This window comes from Neolamprologus multifasciatus, chromosome 20, assembly GCF_963576455.1.
Source record: "Neolamprologus multifasciatus chromosome 20, fNeoMul1.2, whole genome shotgun sequence".
Classification (NCBI taxonomy): domain Eukaryota; kingdom Metazoa; phylum Chordata; class Actinopteri; order Cichliformes; family Cichlidae; genus Neolamprologus; species Neolamprologus multifasciatus.
Genome location: NC_140458.1, coordinates 2,180,475 through 2,196,508, shown reverse-complemented (window position 1 = coordinate 2,196,508; position 16,034 = coordinate 2,180,475). Strand labels below are relative to the sequence as shown.

The 16,034-nt window shown below is 45.2% G+C and overlaps 1 protein-coding gene across 4 annotated transcripts; it reads right to left on the bottom strand.

Annotated features, from left to right (window-relative positions):
• Positions 1-261: 261 nt before the first annotated feature.
• Positions 262-15,945, bottom strand: hm13 (histocompatibility (minor) 13). 4 transcript variants are annotated; one of them, XM_085147247.1, is made up of 12 exons: positions 15,506-15,941; positions 11,133-11,168; positions 8,152-8,250; positions 7,976-8,058; positions 7,792-7,880; positions 6,088-6,173; positions 5,339-5,464; positions 5,156-5,213; positions 4,926-5,046; positions 4,702-4,804; positions 2,881-2,966; positions 262-1,180 (listed from the first exon to the last, which is right to left on the bottom strand). In XM_085147247.1, the coding sequence occupies exons 1-12, from the start codon at positions 15,731-15,733 to the stop codon at positions 1,117-1,119; spliced, it is 1,179 nt and encodes a 392-aa protein (XP_085003373.1). In that variant the 5' UTR covers positions 15,734-15,941; the 3' UTR covers positions 262-1,116. The 4 variants fall into 4 exon arrangements, with proteins under 4 accessions (XP_085003373.1, XP_085003374.1, XP_085003375.1 ...); XM_085147249.1 differs by lacking the exon at positions 262-1,180 and adding an exon at positions 1,209-1,898 and having other exon boundaries at positions 15,506-15,945; XM_085147248.1 differs by lacking the exon at positions 11,133-11,168 and having other exon boundaries at positions 15,506-15,939.
• Between the last annotated feature and the right edge of the window lie 89 nt (positions 15,946-16,034).

Sequence of the window (16,034 nt, the reverse complement as noted above, 5' to 3'; positions counted from 1 at the left end):
CCAACACATTATACAACTGGAACTCTTTCATCTTTTATAGACATGTCTACGATATTAGCTCTCATCTGTGCACCAATTCACCTCCAATTTCCTAATTCTAAAACAAACCAACTACTTGATCCTCGTCAGGAACAGGAACCATATTTTAGGTTAAAAACCGATAACACTCGGACTGTTTCTACTTCCTTTCTGCGCCTCAGCTGTACGGCCCTACGACCTACAGCTGAGGGTTTAACTTGAAGCCACGTTAGCACCACAGGCCTGATTGGAAAGCAGATTTATTCTCTGGCAAACAGCCGGACAGACAGGGAGAACTCACATGTACAGTCAGCATGGAGACAAGTGGATGTAAACACAACACAGCTTTAACAAATGACAACATAACTGTATACCTAAAAAACTGAAACTGTTAGCCGGGGTTTCCCTCTTAAAATTCTGGCCTATTATAAGAAACAAATACAGATAAAACCGGTTGGAGATGATGATGCTGATGAGCAGAAGGCAGTGTGAGCAGCGCCTGGTGAGCGGAGACACCCGGAAACAAAGAACCACATCATTCCCACGCCTCCAGACTTTTTTACAGGATCAGATTCTGGGGATCGTCACAATCATCAGCGGTTCTTTGTTTGAGGGTTTCAGAAAAAAAAAAGGAACAAACAAGAAAGAAAATGGCAGCGGCGCTCGCTTTTCCGTCCGACTCGTCCACGCTCGGGGCCGTGTAGAGGCTAAAACAAGCGCTCCTCCTCGTTTCCCTGCCTATCTGAGCGGCGAGCTGCAAACACATGATGGGATCCGATTGGACAGGTGTTCCCTGACACGCCACTTCGTGGTCCTGTGTGAGGATTCGTGGTAGACACCGGGTCCCGAAACGACTTTTAATAATTACAAACGTCATCGTTGGCAGCGCGACGGCAGTCGTAACCACGGGTAACAGTCGGCGGCCGCTCCCGTGGTTATCAGAGACAAACGCGTTGGCAACATGAGCCCCGTTTCCCCTGGCTGACAAGCTGGAGAGACTGGAGGGGGCGGGGCTTCAGTGAAATGTGGTGGCAGCAGGCTGATGATGAAAAGTATTTGAAGGAGGAGGGAGGGCAGGGGGCGGGGGCGACATGGATATTATTGGTCCTTCTTCTCTGATTCTGTCACTTCCTCTTTAGTCTCCTCAGATGACTCCTCATACCTGAAGAAGAAGAAGAAGAAAAGGACGATGTTAGTGTGTCTCACGGATATGAATCCAATGCTGCAGTTCCTCTAATGGCCTCTGGAGGCTGGCTCCTAGAGCGAGTCAGTCTGCTCAAACACGCCGATTCAAACAGTTTGGATTCTCGCCAATTTCCACCTTAAAACTACTGAAAGGTGAGCGATCGCTTTTTTAATAAATCACCCATTTGGATTTTCTCGAGGCCTAAAGTTACAGGTGCAGCTGCTTTGCAGCGTTTGTAAAGATCGGTGGAACAAACAGTATCATCGTATTTTATTTCTCGGTTAATTAGCAGTGACCTGAGTCTGTGCACTGCACCTGTCTGCTGTACCAGTGCTAATCAAGCTAGCAACACCCCACCTTTGGTCACCTTTGGATCAGCTGAATCTTTCCTCCTTCATGATTTTATTAATGTTATGAAGGTGAATCTGATGGAGCGATGGTTTCATGTAAGCAGGTTAATGGGCTCATTAATGGGCTTTTTACCTGCCCAGGTGAGACAGAGAAGGGGACAGTAAAGATAGAGGGGCGGGGCTTCTACATCGAGGTGGGTTGTAATCTGCGGTGGCGCGGGGAGGAGCCTGTCGCCACAGAGACGGCATCCATGGAGCTAGCCAGGCTTGCGGGAGAGCCGCTGACGGTTGGAAAGGAAGTAAGTCTGGGAGAGGCGGGAAGAACTTCCTCTGAAGACTCATAGCTAACCACGGGGGGGACACGGGGGGCAGAGGAAGGAAATGGAGACACAGAGGAGATAAAGAAAAAGAAAAGAAAGAAAAAGGAGATGATAAAAGTAGTGAGAAAGAAAGGAGGCAACGACAGAATGAAATCATCTTAAACTCCAAAGGTCTAAGTTACTATAGAGCTCTACTGCTGTGACAAACGAGGAGGGTGGAGGATAAAGACCAACCGGAAAGGTGAAAACAGAAGACGGGAGCGAAGAAGAGAGGTGGGAAAAATGTAAGAGAAAGTACAAAACAGACATGGGAGTGAAATGATGAGGTCGATGAGCAGGAGACCTTCAGTCTGCTGACAGAAGCACCTGAACATACAAAGACTCTGCATTTAACATGGAAACTGCTGCTCGGAGAACCTGGACGGTTCCTGCAGCGCAGACTAAACTCCAGACAGAGAGATCCTTTAAAAACTGAGCAGCTGCTCCTGTTTTTAAAACACTATCATTCAATCAGGCCCCGAGGTTTCAGTCTCTCCTCCTGCACTGGAGTGTCTGTGCTGAAGTCAAATAAATCTTATTTATTCTTAAATGAAACAGAAATGTGGTTTAGCAGACGTGCACTTTGGTGCATTAATAACAGAAATGCTTCAGTCTCATTGGTCGATAGATCACACTTTTAAATATGACATTATACCCGACAGCAGCGGTTTGACTCGCCGGGGCAGTATTTGTTTGTCTGGCATAAAAAAGAAAAGAAAGAAATCTGTCCAATCACAGAGCTTCATTCTGGAATAAACAGCCAATAGGGTTTCAGTGCGCCAGGCATGAGATTCTGAACCTTTAATCCACTAAACAAAGAATCCTCATGAGTCTAACTTCAGTATTTACAAATAAATCTCTCAGTTCGTTAATTTTAGTGCAAACGTATGTTCAGACGTCAGAAACATGTTTTCCTGCTAAAACAAGCTCGGCCCTGCTGCCTCATGTGGTCACCGTGGTTACTCACCTGAACATCTCTGTGAGCTCTCCTTTGAACAGCGCTATGATGACGGGGAAGCCGACGCAGGCGGGCACCAGGTACAGCAGGGCGGGCTGAACACAGACGCCAGAGATTAAACAATCCAACCAGCATTTAACAGCTTTTAACGTCCTCAATCATTAAAACTGAGACGGGCAACATCATCGGGTCTTTTTTAAATAAATGATAACTAAATACTAAACACAGCAGCACAGCATTTAATGGTTTCTTTCCCTTGTTTGGATGTTGGTCTGTAAATAAATAAACTGCACAACAACAAACAGCCGTGAGCGGCGAGTAAATCCTTAAAGTTTTATTGGCTGCGGCTTCTTAAACACATCCTGTGCAAATTTAATACCTACAGCAGATTTTCCAGAAAATTAAAACTTCAGACTTTTCACTTAATAAGCTGCTCACAAAATCTGACTTCACGTTTGTCCCAGTTTGTTAATAAAGCCGACGTTTAGTCCGCCTCCAGGAAACAACAGACTCCACGTTAAAGTAAAGTTCCCGACTAGTGAGGACACAGAGTCACTGCAACTAATCATCAGTTGTTTAAATAATGCTGGGCTCACACTGTGCGATTTTTGGCCCATTTTGAGCCGATTTTTGAGTCGTGCGACCGTTTGTGATTGGCCCGATTTTGGCCTTCATCGTGCGTCGTGCATCGTGTAGTATACGTGGGGTAACGAGACGCGATTAACACCTCACGACCAGCTCCCGATCATCAATCGCTTGGTCATGAGGGTGTCACTGCAGTTTCTCACACTGCGCACGCGCAAACACAAATGTCAGCGAAAAAGACGGCGCAGCACGGCGGCGCAGCGTGTGATCTGGACACAAGCGATGGAGGCACTTGTAGAACTTTGGAAAGCTCATCCGAGCCTTTTCGATGTGGCCTCACAAAATTATCACGACCACAACAACCGTGAAAATAGTTGGATGGACATTGCTGCTCAATCACAGCTGATCATGTTTTTCATTAGCAATTTATCAAAGTTGATGGTGGTGTGTGTCTGTGTGAGTGAAAGACAGAGAGGGAGAGCGAGTGACAGATTTTCTGTTATAACCTTCATTTTATGGACGCACAGTGTGAGCACTCAGGTCGCATCAGAGCATCGGGTCGTATAGTGTGAGACCTGCATCGTGACCTATGAACTCTAACCCCTGCGAGTCAATCGTACAGTTTGAGCAGGAGCTGAATCGCGCGACTGACAAAATCGCACAGTGTGAGCCCAGCATAAGAGGAAAAAGAGCAGACTAGCTGACTGTAACTCTGGTCGGTATGACAGGATGTGGTTTTCATCGGCTTCACATGGGGGAGCTTCAGGGTCCCAGAGGTGGTTTAAACTGGAAATTCGAAGCTTTACTGCACCGATGATAAAAGGAATAACGCAAGAACACAAAGGTCCCAACCCTTAAATCGGAGCCTCTCTCCTATTCAAAGCTCTCTGGAAATCTCCCGACAACCTTCAGCCTGGCTCAAGAGCAGTTCAGTAAACTAAAGTCTGTATTCTGCTTGAATAAATTAGACTGAAAGGAACAGCAAACAGAACGCAGGAAGAACTCTGGGATACACAATGAATCGAACTTTAATCTCGATCATGATTTAGACTAAATTATCAAACGATGCGGCGTTTGCTAACGTGAATCGTCCAACGTGAACTCAAACGCCCGTAACTGCGCGTCCTCAAAATGAGCTGATGTGACTGGCTGCAAAGAGGCTGTTTTGACAAGAGACTGACCAATTACTGCAGTTTAGTTACAAAAACAAAGTTGAGAAGAATGATTGTGCTTTAAGCCTCGTACCTGTGCATGTTTGAAGGTGTGCATGACAAAGATGGTGAGGCCCAGTCCAAAGATGTAGGCCAGGAAGCTGGAGTAGAAATACGTCCTGCTGTTTTTATTCAAGCTGCAGGTAGAAGACGGTTTCACATGAGAGTGAATAAAGAACATTCGTCTTATTTAAATCCCACCAATGAGAGAAAACAAAGGAAACGAGGCAGCTGAGAGGAAAGAGGGCCGAGTGTTACCTGACATCGAAGCGCAGCAGCAGAGCGATGAAGATACCCGGGATGACGATGTCTCCCAGTCCCAGCATGGCAAAGTTACTGGCCTCCAGACCTTTCTCCAACAAGTCCTGTGGAAACACCACTGGAGTGGAGCAAAGACGGGTGGGGGAGATCACAGCAGGACAGGAGGTCAGCTGGTGAAGTCTATGACGAGCAGAGCTAAAACTGACACGCTCATACACAGCACTTACATTTGATTGGTGCTTCAAATGACTTGGCAACAGTCACCATGACGTTGGTCCCAAACACCTGGAGACACACAGAATAAGAATTCATTGTTGGAACATCTGGATTGTGTCAAAGTGCTGAAACTGAACATCTGGACATGACAGAGCTGAGCTCGACTACCTGAGCCGGACACGTGATCTACTCACCCAGAAGACGTCGTAGACAAACAGCCCCCCCAGCAGGATACAGCCGGTGCTGACGTTGTTCAGGTGGAGCAGCTCCACTCCGTTCAGGGCGAACGCCAGCCCGAACAGGTTATTGGCTATCCAGTGCTGTGATGTCACAATACACACGCACACGTGAGCACAAAATGACGCATCTGACCGGCTGAGACGAACACATTTACATAAAGCATTTTGTTTTTGAATCCTTTATACAGATGTTGACCAGAGGTTCTTTAGTCTCAGCTAAATGAACGAGTTTGGATTCAGAGGTTTTATCCTCATTATTCTTTAAATAATAATGTGAAGCTGACAGCAGGCTTCGATCACATTACAGATTTCAGCTCTATGCCACAGCGTGGAACATTATTTCTAATGGAAATAATTAGAGCTTACATTTTATACCATCTGTCATAAAAACAGGAAACATTTTAAAATCTGTCGATTTTCTTTGTTTCACACCGGACGTCTCAGAGAAATCACAAAAGGAATCAAACATAAGCACTAAAAACTATTTACTCAGTAAATAACTGATTTGGCAAAAACAATAATAACGTGCTTCACTGTTTTTTACTGCTTTTATGTAAAAGAGTAAACTAAACTTGCACATATTTGTGGATTGACCATTACAGAAACATCATAAATACTTCATTACCCACAGATCTGAGCTCAGCCACGTCGGAGCTCACAGCTATGCTCAGCTGTGTGTGCAGTGCTGCACGTGTCACTTTTACCTTTTTGAGCAGGTACCAGACTCCCACCACGGTGCTGATGAGCAGACACACCAGGTTCTTAGTGTCAAACTCATAATTGACTATTTCTGTAGAGACATGGAGATGCAGGTCAGACATGAATGACGTCAGGAGACCTAAATCAGGTTCAAAAGGCCGTTCAATAAGCCACATTTATACAGAGATGCTTACAGTTCTGACAGATTCAACCTAATAAACTTTAACTGAGGCCATTTGTCGCTTCCTCAGTAAACACGATTCAACGAGAAGATTTACTCCAAAACTTTACTCGTACTTTCTTTACAGTTTGCTCTGCAGATGAACCTGTACAGCAACATTATCGTCTTTACAAAGAGAAACAACATTCACTGTTCTAAGGTTTTATACATCAGGACATAATAAACAGATCATGTGGCCCACGGCTCGTTCTTTACTGCTTCAATGGGACCTCAGAGGGTAAGTGGCAGCCAGGCACTGATAGTTAAATGCACTTCATTAAGTGATCATCAGCAACAAAGTCCATCGTTCTAAGATTTGAAAATACTGACGGCTGCTAGTGCCATCTGTCAGCCTCCTCCTAGCTCAGGGATGGGGAACTGCAGGCCTCGAGGGCCGGCGTCCTGCAGGTTTTTAGACGTGTCAGCTGATGTAAATGGCTAAATGACCTCCTCAACATGTCCTGAAGTTCACCAGAGGCTTGGTAATGAACTGGTCATTTGATTCAGGTGTGCTGACCCGGGGTGATCTCTAAAACCTGCAGGACGCTGGCCCTCGAGGCCTGGAGTTCAACAGCCCGTCCTAGATTCATCTTTGGTATCATTTTGAAACCTATGTTCAGAAATTATTGTGTTCACAAGCTTTTCAGACCTCTGAGGTCACTGAGATTCTAACTCATTCGAGATTAGTAGCTGCACCTGTGGGATGAATTTGAAAATACTGCGTTGCCTCGTTCCTGAGTTATCGCATTCAAACTCGGGTTGTCACCTCGGCCCATCCACCCGTAAAAATACCCTTTTACAGGCGAGGAGGGTAACAATTATTCATCTGAAAACTTTCCATATCAAGCCCAGTTAGCATGTTAAAGGTTAAAGTTCATGACAGCACAGTTAGAAAAAGAAAGCACAGCTTAGGTTAGTGAAGCTTCATCTGAGGGAACGATGACATAATCCACAGCAGCACAAACATCTCACACCAACGATTTAATCATCGAGCCGACCGTGACGTCCTCTCTATACCAAAGTATTCTGGGGTCAAGCGTGAGGTCGTCTGTCTCATAGCTAATGCTTGAGCTAACATTTGGTCCAGAGGAGGATCCAAGCACAGCAGCAAATGTCCAACAGAATAAGAAAATCACCGTGCAGCAGTGACCCAGTCAAAGTCCAGACCTGAGTCTGAATGAGACTCTGCAGCAGGACTTCAGAGAGCCGCGCATTCACGAAACCCCACAAACCTCAACCTGAAGCAACATTTGAAAGAAGACTGGACTAAAATTCCTTCAAAGCAATATGCAAAACAATTCACTTCCTCTGGCATCTTTGCCATGCAATACTTTAAGAATTAAATCAGAGCAATAAACTGTTTGAACATGTTTTAGGTTTTTTGGGTGAAACAAAAACATTTCTCCTTTTAGGAATCTGGGTCTTTTAAACTGTGTATTTTTAAACGGTGTTTGTTCCCGTCGTTGGTGGGACGGGCAGCAGGTCTCACCTTCTTTGGACTCTCCGGAGCCCTGAGTGAAGAGCAGCTGGTACTGTTTGTTTGGGAAAGAAGCTGGGAAGACTCTGGACATCAGAGGACTGAGAGACAGAACCAAGAACAGAGTAGAGTCACCTCCAACATCAGTTAAACCAAAGCGATCTACTCGCACACACATTCACGTTCTCTGACGTACCTCATAGTGTGAGACAGAGCCAGGACGCCCAGGACGAAGAAGTAGACCGACAGCAGCAGGTTGATGTACTCTTGAGAGAAAACCTGCGTCACAGCACACGTCCAGCATCAGAAACAAGCCTCATCTGACGAAATGCACCGTTGCAGCTCTCCCTGAGGTAAGAGACGCCGACTTACCTTGAAGAAGAGGTAGAGCCCGAATAGAGTGCAGCTGGCGATGATGGGGAACCTCGCTGCGTCCCGACTGGTGATGGTCTCGGGCATGTCGGCTGCATTCTGGGAGAAACGGAGCGGAGACAGAAATATGAGCAGGTGAGGTGAAGGTTCACCAGAAGACAGGGATGTGCACACCAATCCAAACGCCAGGTGAGACCACACCAAGCTAAAGCCTCCCATCACAAATTTAACCTGAAAGAAGATGAACTAGTCTCCAGACAGAAACCAGTGAAGTTTTAAATTAAGATCATCAATTTTAAATTAGGGTTATATGGACCACAGATTATGTGTTGTAATGTAACTGTTACTGTCAGCGTTTAACGCCTAAACTAACCCAAATACCGGGATTAACCCTGAGGCGCTGTGTGGGGCGCTGTGTGAGGAGCTGTGTGAGGCGCTGTGTGGGGCGCTGTGTGAGGCGCTGTGTGAGGGGCTGTGTGAGGCGCTGTGTGAGGCGCTGTGTGAGGCGCTGTGTGAGGCGCTGTGTGAGGCGCTGTGTGAGGCGCTGTGTGAGGCGCTGTGTGAGGCGCTGTGTGAGGAGCTGTGTGAGGAGCTGTGTGAGGTGCTGTGTGAGGCGCTGTGTGGGGCGCTGTGTGGGGCGCTGTGTGAGGCGCTGTGTGAGGAGCTGTGTGAGGCGCTGTGTGAGGCGCTGTGTGAGGCGCTGTGTGAGGCGCTGTGTGGGGCGCTGTGTGGGGCGCTGTGTGAGGAGCTGTGTGAGGAGCTGCAATAAGCAGTTGCTTCACTCTGCAACCACAAACTAATCTGAGGCGCCGCCTGCTGCTCGTGAAATGAGGCAACACAGGCACCACAAACCTGCCTGCACAGCTGTCATGCTGGGGGTCAAATACTCAGTTTTGCTTAGAAAGCCTGAAGTAACTGCAGCTGTAATCAGAGCCGAGCCAATCTCTAAATACTAGAATAACATGCTGCAGTGCGTCCTCCTCTGTGGAGGCGACAGTGGAGCATCGCTGAAGAAAGAAAGGAGCAAACTGTCCAACAAGTGCTCACCGGGACTGATGGCAGGCACACAGGCACAAATCAGGTAAATATTAAATATTAGTGTGTTTGTCACTTCATGCTACAAACTGATACGAGTTTAACCTTCAGTGACAGCCTGAGTTAGACCCACAGACGAACACTGAACACTATGCTTCTGTAATAAAATCTGATTCTTATCGAGGCGTCGCTCGTGTGGATATTCACCATTTAGCAACAAAGCTTCTCAAAGCTGGGACTTCCTGGTGGTATAAAAGGCTTTGGAGGATACAGCCATCACACCAGCGTGGGTTTGAGCGCTGCAATAATTACACAATGGCAGAAATGTGCGTTTCCACAGACATGCCAGAGGGCACCTCCCTGTCCTCCTCCCGATCAGGCCGTCCTTCCACACTCCGGTCGGATCGCTGCAGCTACCAAAACTAACAGAAAAGAAGAGCTACTGTAGACTGACAGTAGCCCTGAGAGAGAAGCCTGAGAGTCACCTCCATCTATATTCTCCTCCATCTACTCACCCGAGACAGAAACTGGGACAGAGGAGGATGTAGAGGGATAAGGAGAGGAATCCTACACAAACCAAAGCTCAAGTTTACAGTAAATGCAGTATTAATATTACAAACATTTTCTAAATGGTAACATTCTGTCTTTCCTGAAACTAGAGATGTTTTCAAAGCAACATGAGCTTCTATAGAAACCAGTAAATCTGCAGGTGACTGAGTTACATGTACCACAAACACACAGCTGTTAGCAAACAGGCTGAAGTAACACCGTGTTAGTGCGAGTTAGACGCTGCTGAGATCTACATCAGGACGAGGTTAGTCGCAGGAACCTGCATGATGATGCATCATCATGCAGGTTCCTGTACAGTTAATATTCTAAAAATAAACCTCAGTACTGTGACGTTTGCGTTTTATGTACCAGAGTTTGGGCTCCACTGAGTCCAGTCATTTTTTACTCCCTCAGCTTTCAGAAGTATTTTCTACTTTAAGCCGTTATTCTATTTGCAGGCTGTTTGTGGTTTTGGCTTCTTTAACGAGTCTTCTGTGCATGAAACTGGTTCCTGGGATTGCTGCAGGACTTACTGCCAACATCCCGCCCCCGTCTGTGTTATGTACTGCTTTGAATTTGTTTTTGTTAAAGTCTGGCTTACAATCTGCATTAACCTGAATCAGACTAAGTGATCAGTGCAGTCGGGACGCAGGTGAAGCTTCAGTGGAACTTTGCATGTAATCCAGACGCCACAGTCTGTGTGCGACCGCCGAACCAAAGAGGCCGTTTAAAGTAATCAAGTTCCCGTAACGTTATCAATTCCTTACGTCACCCATGAAATGCCGTGCTGATGGTTTGAGGACAGTTTAATGCAGCCATCAAAATGCACATTATTCTGTTAAATTTCGTATTTTCTTTTACTCAACCTTCATATTTAGACACGTTATTTCCCCCATTCTGATAAATTCCTTTCTGCACAAATTTTCCTGAAGTAGTTTTAGACAATTTCCTGGGAAATCCTGTAGCAGAATCTTGAACCCGTTTCAAAAACGTGTTTATACTTTTGGCACCGCGTTTCATTTTCTAACTCCTACAGAGCGTGTGAGCAGCTAGCAGTACCCATTAAGACACAATGAAGTTGAATATATCAGGCAGGAATAAACTGGGACTATCAGCCACAGCAGATGATCTCTTTTTAACTTATCAGTGCAGAAAAACAGAAAACAATTTAATCTGATTGGTTCTTGACCCTCTTCTTCTCCGTTGCAGGTGTTCCTTTTATTCACATGTCTGTTTGTTTTTGGACAGCACACACACTGAAACAAGCGTGAGCTGATGAGCAGTTTGTTGTTCCGGCTCCACCCAACACCTCTGCGTTCATGCAATCCCTGCTGTGTCAGTGCTGGAAACCAACAATGTCTGGGTGTATTGGTGCACACAGCGGCTCTCATACTCACTCTGAACCCAGAATCGTAATCATTTTCTCCGAGCTCCTACAGATAGACAGACAAACAGAATGGGTGGACAGACAGATGTGCACACAGACAGACAGGGAGAGAGAGGATCAGATCGGCAATCAGGAGCAGGGCTGGAAGCAGGGCCCAAAATTAAAGCAAGCAAACAGGTGTCCAATGCAGGAAACAGATCATCATTGCTGGAATTACACAGGGCAACAGCTTCAATGAATCTGAACTCATATTCATATTATAGGATGGCTGACAGAGGAGAAACAGCGAGAAAGAGGAAGAACGGAGGAAGAGAGGACGGATGCCATGGACGCCGATTTTAAACTGAACATCACCCGAGGCTCAGGCAGAGACTTTCTGTCAGATTTACCAACGCCAGCACAAAACCCTGTTTTGCCGTTTAAAAACCCCCCCCCACATCTTTGCTACTGAGGTACGACCCGAGTCGTCACCCAGAGGGTTTACAGCCCAGCTCCAGGTATTTCTCATCTCCAGTGTTGCTATCCCGATGTCACAGGGCAGAGCGTGTGATGCTGAGGAGAAGGAAACACTCTGAGGAGCCACAAAGAGCCATACAAGTCACAGATGTATTAAAATGAGACAAGTATCTCCGTACAGTGAGCAGAGCGGTGTGTGGAGGGTTATAGTCAAACTTATAGTTCACAGATCATCAAGAAAACCTCCAATGGTACGTGCACACACACACAGAGCTCTGCAACATCACAAATCCCTGTCATGTGTTTCGCAATAACTGTTAAAGGCTCCATCCCATAACACGGTGAAATATTTGAATTAATTATTCAATACTGTATTTCAATTTTCTAGGATCATTTAATGCCAAATACAGATAGCATCGTATCTCTGTGAGGCTTTAATAAACAACAAATTTGAATGAAGTCAACACACTCAGGCTGATTTTCATACCTTGTTTTTTCCGTTTCCAACTAAATGTGAACAAAGACCCAGTTTGTAGATTTTAATTATTTTGTGAAGAACTATAAAATATTTAAATTCTCAGCATGACTGAAAATTCTCCCAATGAGGTGCTTTATTTATGCAGTAATTACAATCAAAACAAAGCCTATAATGTTAAAAAACCCACATATTTCAAACTATTTTCCATCTTCCTCACAACGGAGGGAAGAAACTGAGCAGGTGGAGAATTAGCAAACTGACAATTTCACAGTAGTACGTATAAATGTAGGGTTAAGATAGTTAACTTAAGATAATCCATAGGTGGCATCGCAACACCGCAACAATTGTATAAATGGAACCTGGCCCCTACGGACGAATGTTGGAGATGTGATGGTCAAAATGCTTTGATTTTACATATCTTATGGAGCTGTTCGGTACTTCGGGATTGGTGGGAAAATATAATGGAGGTAATTTTCAGTGTTCTAAAAAGGAGATTTGGTATCTCACCAAAACTGTCCATACTTGGTATAACCACAGAACCTTCTGATGGAGATTTTTCCAGTTATACAAAAAGATGGATTATTCTGGCTCTTACTACGGCCAAACGGGTCCTGCTAAGACATTGGTGGAAAAAGAGCCCCCCTCCCTATGAAGAGTGGCTAAAGACAATGGCTAAGTTGGCGTCTTACGAAAAAGTGACTTATGGTTTATTAGACAAATTGCATCAATATGATTGTATTTGGTCCTTTACAAGCTGGCTTTCTGTAACTTGAAGAACAGAAGAGTAATGACAGAGTGGTGGTGTGGGGATTGGTGTGCGAAGAAAGAATAGGATAACTTTCCTTTGTTTTGTTTTTTGTTTTGTTGTTGTTGTTGTGTTTTTGTTTGTTTGTTTTTTAAACTATTTATGTAGTTACCCTTAAGTTCTGTTATTGAAGTTTAAAATGAAATAAATAAAAATTGTTGATGACAAAAATAAATGTAGGGTTGGGGTCAAAATGACCCACTGGAAAATTAATCCACAACTAAAAATAGTCCCCCGAAAGAAGACTGCCTGCTGTTTTCAACATCTACTAACCAGCTGATGTTTTAATGGTTACTTTGTTCTTTAAATTTCCAAACTGAACATAAAATTAAACATTTAGTTTTGAAATTTCATGTCAAATGATCATTTCAACTTTGTAATGATAAATGTATTTTACTAACTTAAACATATATTTTATCTCTAAATATTTAATACTTTTCTCTCTTTATCATTATTATCACTCCTGCTATTTTCTTCTTAATATAACTGCACACTCTCTATATGCTCATGTAACGCTGAGGAGCACGAGCCAAAGAATGTCATTATGGGTAAACGTGGCTACACTGTTTCTCTGTACGTGACAATAAAACTTGACACTCTTATACTTGCCTTGTAAATCAGTTGTGTAATAGTTTCATGTAAGAAAAGACAGAAACTGCGTCCTTTCGTAAAATTATTTCCATTCTGATCTCGATCCATCTCATTTCCACTGAGTACGATCCTGTTTTGTGAAACACCTGCCTCAGGCCACCGAGCCGATTCCCTCTTTCCTCGCGAGATTTCATTCGCTTCCTGTTTTTGCAAATGTGTTAAGCAGCCGCTGATATTAAAGAGACCAAAGGAACACCCGTGGTTATGATTTCTGCCTAGTTACTGCTGTTTACGTCTCATTTCAATTAATTTTGCAATTCCTCCTGCGTGACACGTCCGCCTCGGTTTGTGGATGCCTTACATGCGAGTGACAGGATCCGCTGTGACTCAGTGAGATAAAACAGAGTCTACGTTAACTATAACCATCAGTGAAGGCAAACGTCAAAAACCAAAGAAACGAGCGACAGAAAATGAGAAACATGACAGAGAGCAGCGTGAAGCGTTCAGGCTGAAGTCATTTCTGAGAGACGGGTGAAGCTTTCTGGCATTACAATAACTGAGCAGCACGTCAAACCGAAATTCATCAAAAGTGGTTTATGTCTTGTGCTGTAATCAGGGGAAAGGTACATTTGTCCCTAACGTGACAAGAATCCATCTAGTTTCTGTTTTGTCTTTAGCCAATTAAAACATCTTGAGGGGAAATGAATATTTCTCTCTGCTCGGAAACCCGTTTTTATGCCTTCTGTATATAAACAGAAGAAAACAACATCTAAAGTCATTCTCTTCTGTCTCATTGTCACGTGTAAATCTGAAAATTTAAACACGTATAGTAGCCAACAAAGTTTAATCAGACTTAAGGTTTCTGAATTTGTCTGATCTCTCGACGCTTCTCACGGTTACAGATCAGGTTCTGGGTCAAACTGATATTGCTCCTTCACTTGGACAGTCACACAGATATCACCCACTCTGAGAATTCAGTTTAGACATTACTCTGTTTCATGCCCCGACGTTTCCCTCTTAAATCCAAACTTTGTGCATCAGAGCATGGGGAATTTTCCCCGTTTCACCTGATCCTACACTTGCTGCAGGACAGGTAGTTTTAACATGAATCCCCAGACAGTGCGCCCATAAAGGCAGAGCACCGTTAGAGCAGGGTGTCTGTCTCTGCTGGTGATACCTGAAACAGCAGCCGGTTTCATGTCACAGCTGTTATTAGCAGCTTCCGTTTATGCAGATTAACGTGATCTGCCAGCTGTGTTGCGTCCTCAGAGTCACTAATAAAAACCTCCATCACCTCCACCCGGCTGTTCAAAGGATGTGGGAGGCTTTTTTTTCCTTTAAGCTAACTGCGCATGTCTGCAAAAACCCCCAAAACGAGAACAAACAGAAACAGTACACGTCTCTCTCCATCACCTGGTGATGCGTTCACGACCACGAGGCTAGCTTGGCGTTTTCTGACAGTCGGTTTAACCTCGTATTCATGTCACGACTCCGTTCAGCACAGTCTGTTTTCGGCTCACTGTACATCTTTTACTTCAACTTTAGGTTATTACTCCCCTCCCGGATGGCAGCGGTCCCTGTTACTCAGCCAGGTAAAAGTCCGTTAGGAGAAATGTAAATAAACATCTGGGCACACATCCTTTCCATCACACGCCAAACAAGCACAAGTTGAGGAAAAAAAAGAGTTTAAACAGACACACACCAGAGGACCCGACACCCACCACCCAGCGTTATGAGTGCAACAAGTGCAGATAACGACTTTAAAAGCCTAATTAGCATCTGGAAATAACCGGTAAAATCAAACAGCTGGATCTTTAAACCTTCACTCGGAGTCTGGACGCGTATTTCCCAACTTTATCGATAATTTCAGCACATCATTCTTCAATTAACTCTATCGCGACCCCCACTTCTGTATTTGCTTTGGAAAAATATTATTTTTAGCGTTCTGGTGAGCCGCTAGTTAGCCAGCCGCTAGCTGTAGCAGCTAGCCGCTGAAGGCTAACGACAGGCGGGCTGAAGTCAAACCTAAACGCCGGGGTCCACTGACAGTTACCTTGGATTTTGAGCAGGTGACGGACCGCAGGGCTCCGAAGAAGATGGGCAGGAGCGCCATGAAGACCAGGCTGCCGTACGCCAGAGCCGTGCCCTCCGGGGTGGCCACAAATTTGGCCGTGGCGTTGAGCGCCTCGGTCCCGTTGGAGTCCGTGGCGTTCAGGGCGTCCAGGACGGCCGATGCGGCGGCCTCCGAAGCAGAGGCCGGGATTTGTTCAGCCTCAGACATTGTTCTTCACACAGAGAGAGGCTTCGGGGTCTGTTGAGGCTGTGGCGTTAACTGACAGGCGGATAGAAGTGTAAGCTGAAGCGGGGAGTCTGTCATTCATCTACCGCTGTGCTGCTGGAGTCCTGATAAGGCCACGTTTCCTAAAGCAGTGAGCGGAGAGCAGGCAGGAAGAGGAGGGCTCAACCCGCTGCTGTTTCCGGGGACACTGACAAGCCGTGCACGGCAAAAGAGGAGGTACCACGGGAGTAAAAAAGCAGGTAGTAACCATCTCTTTGTTTCTGCTTTCAAAACTATCAGACTC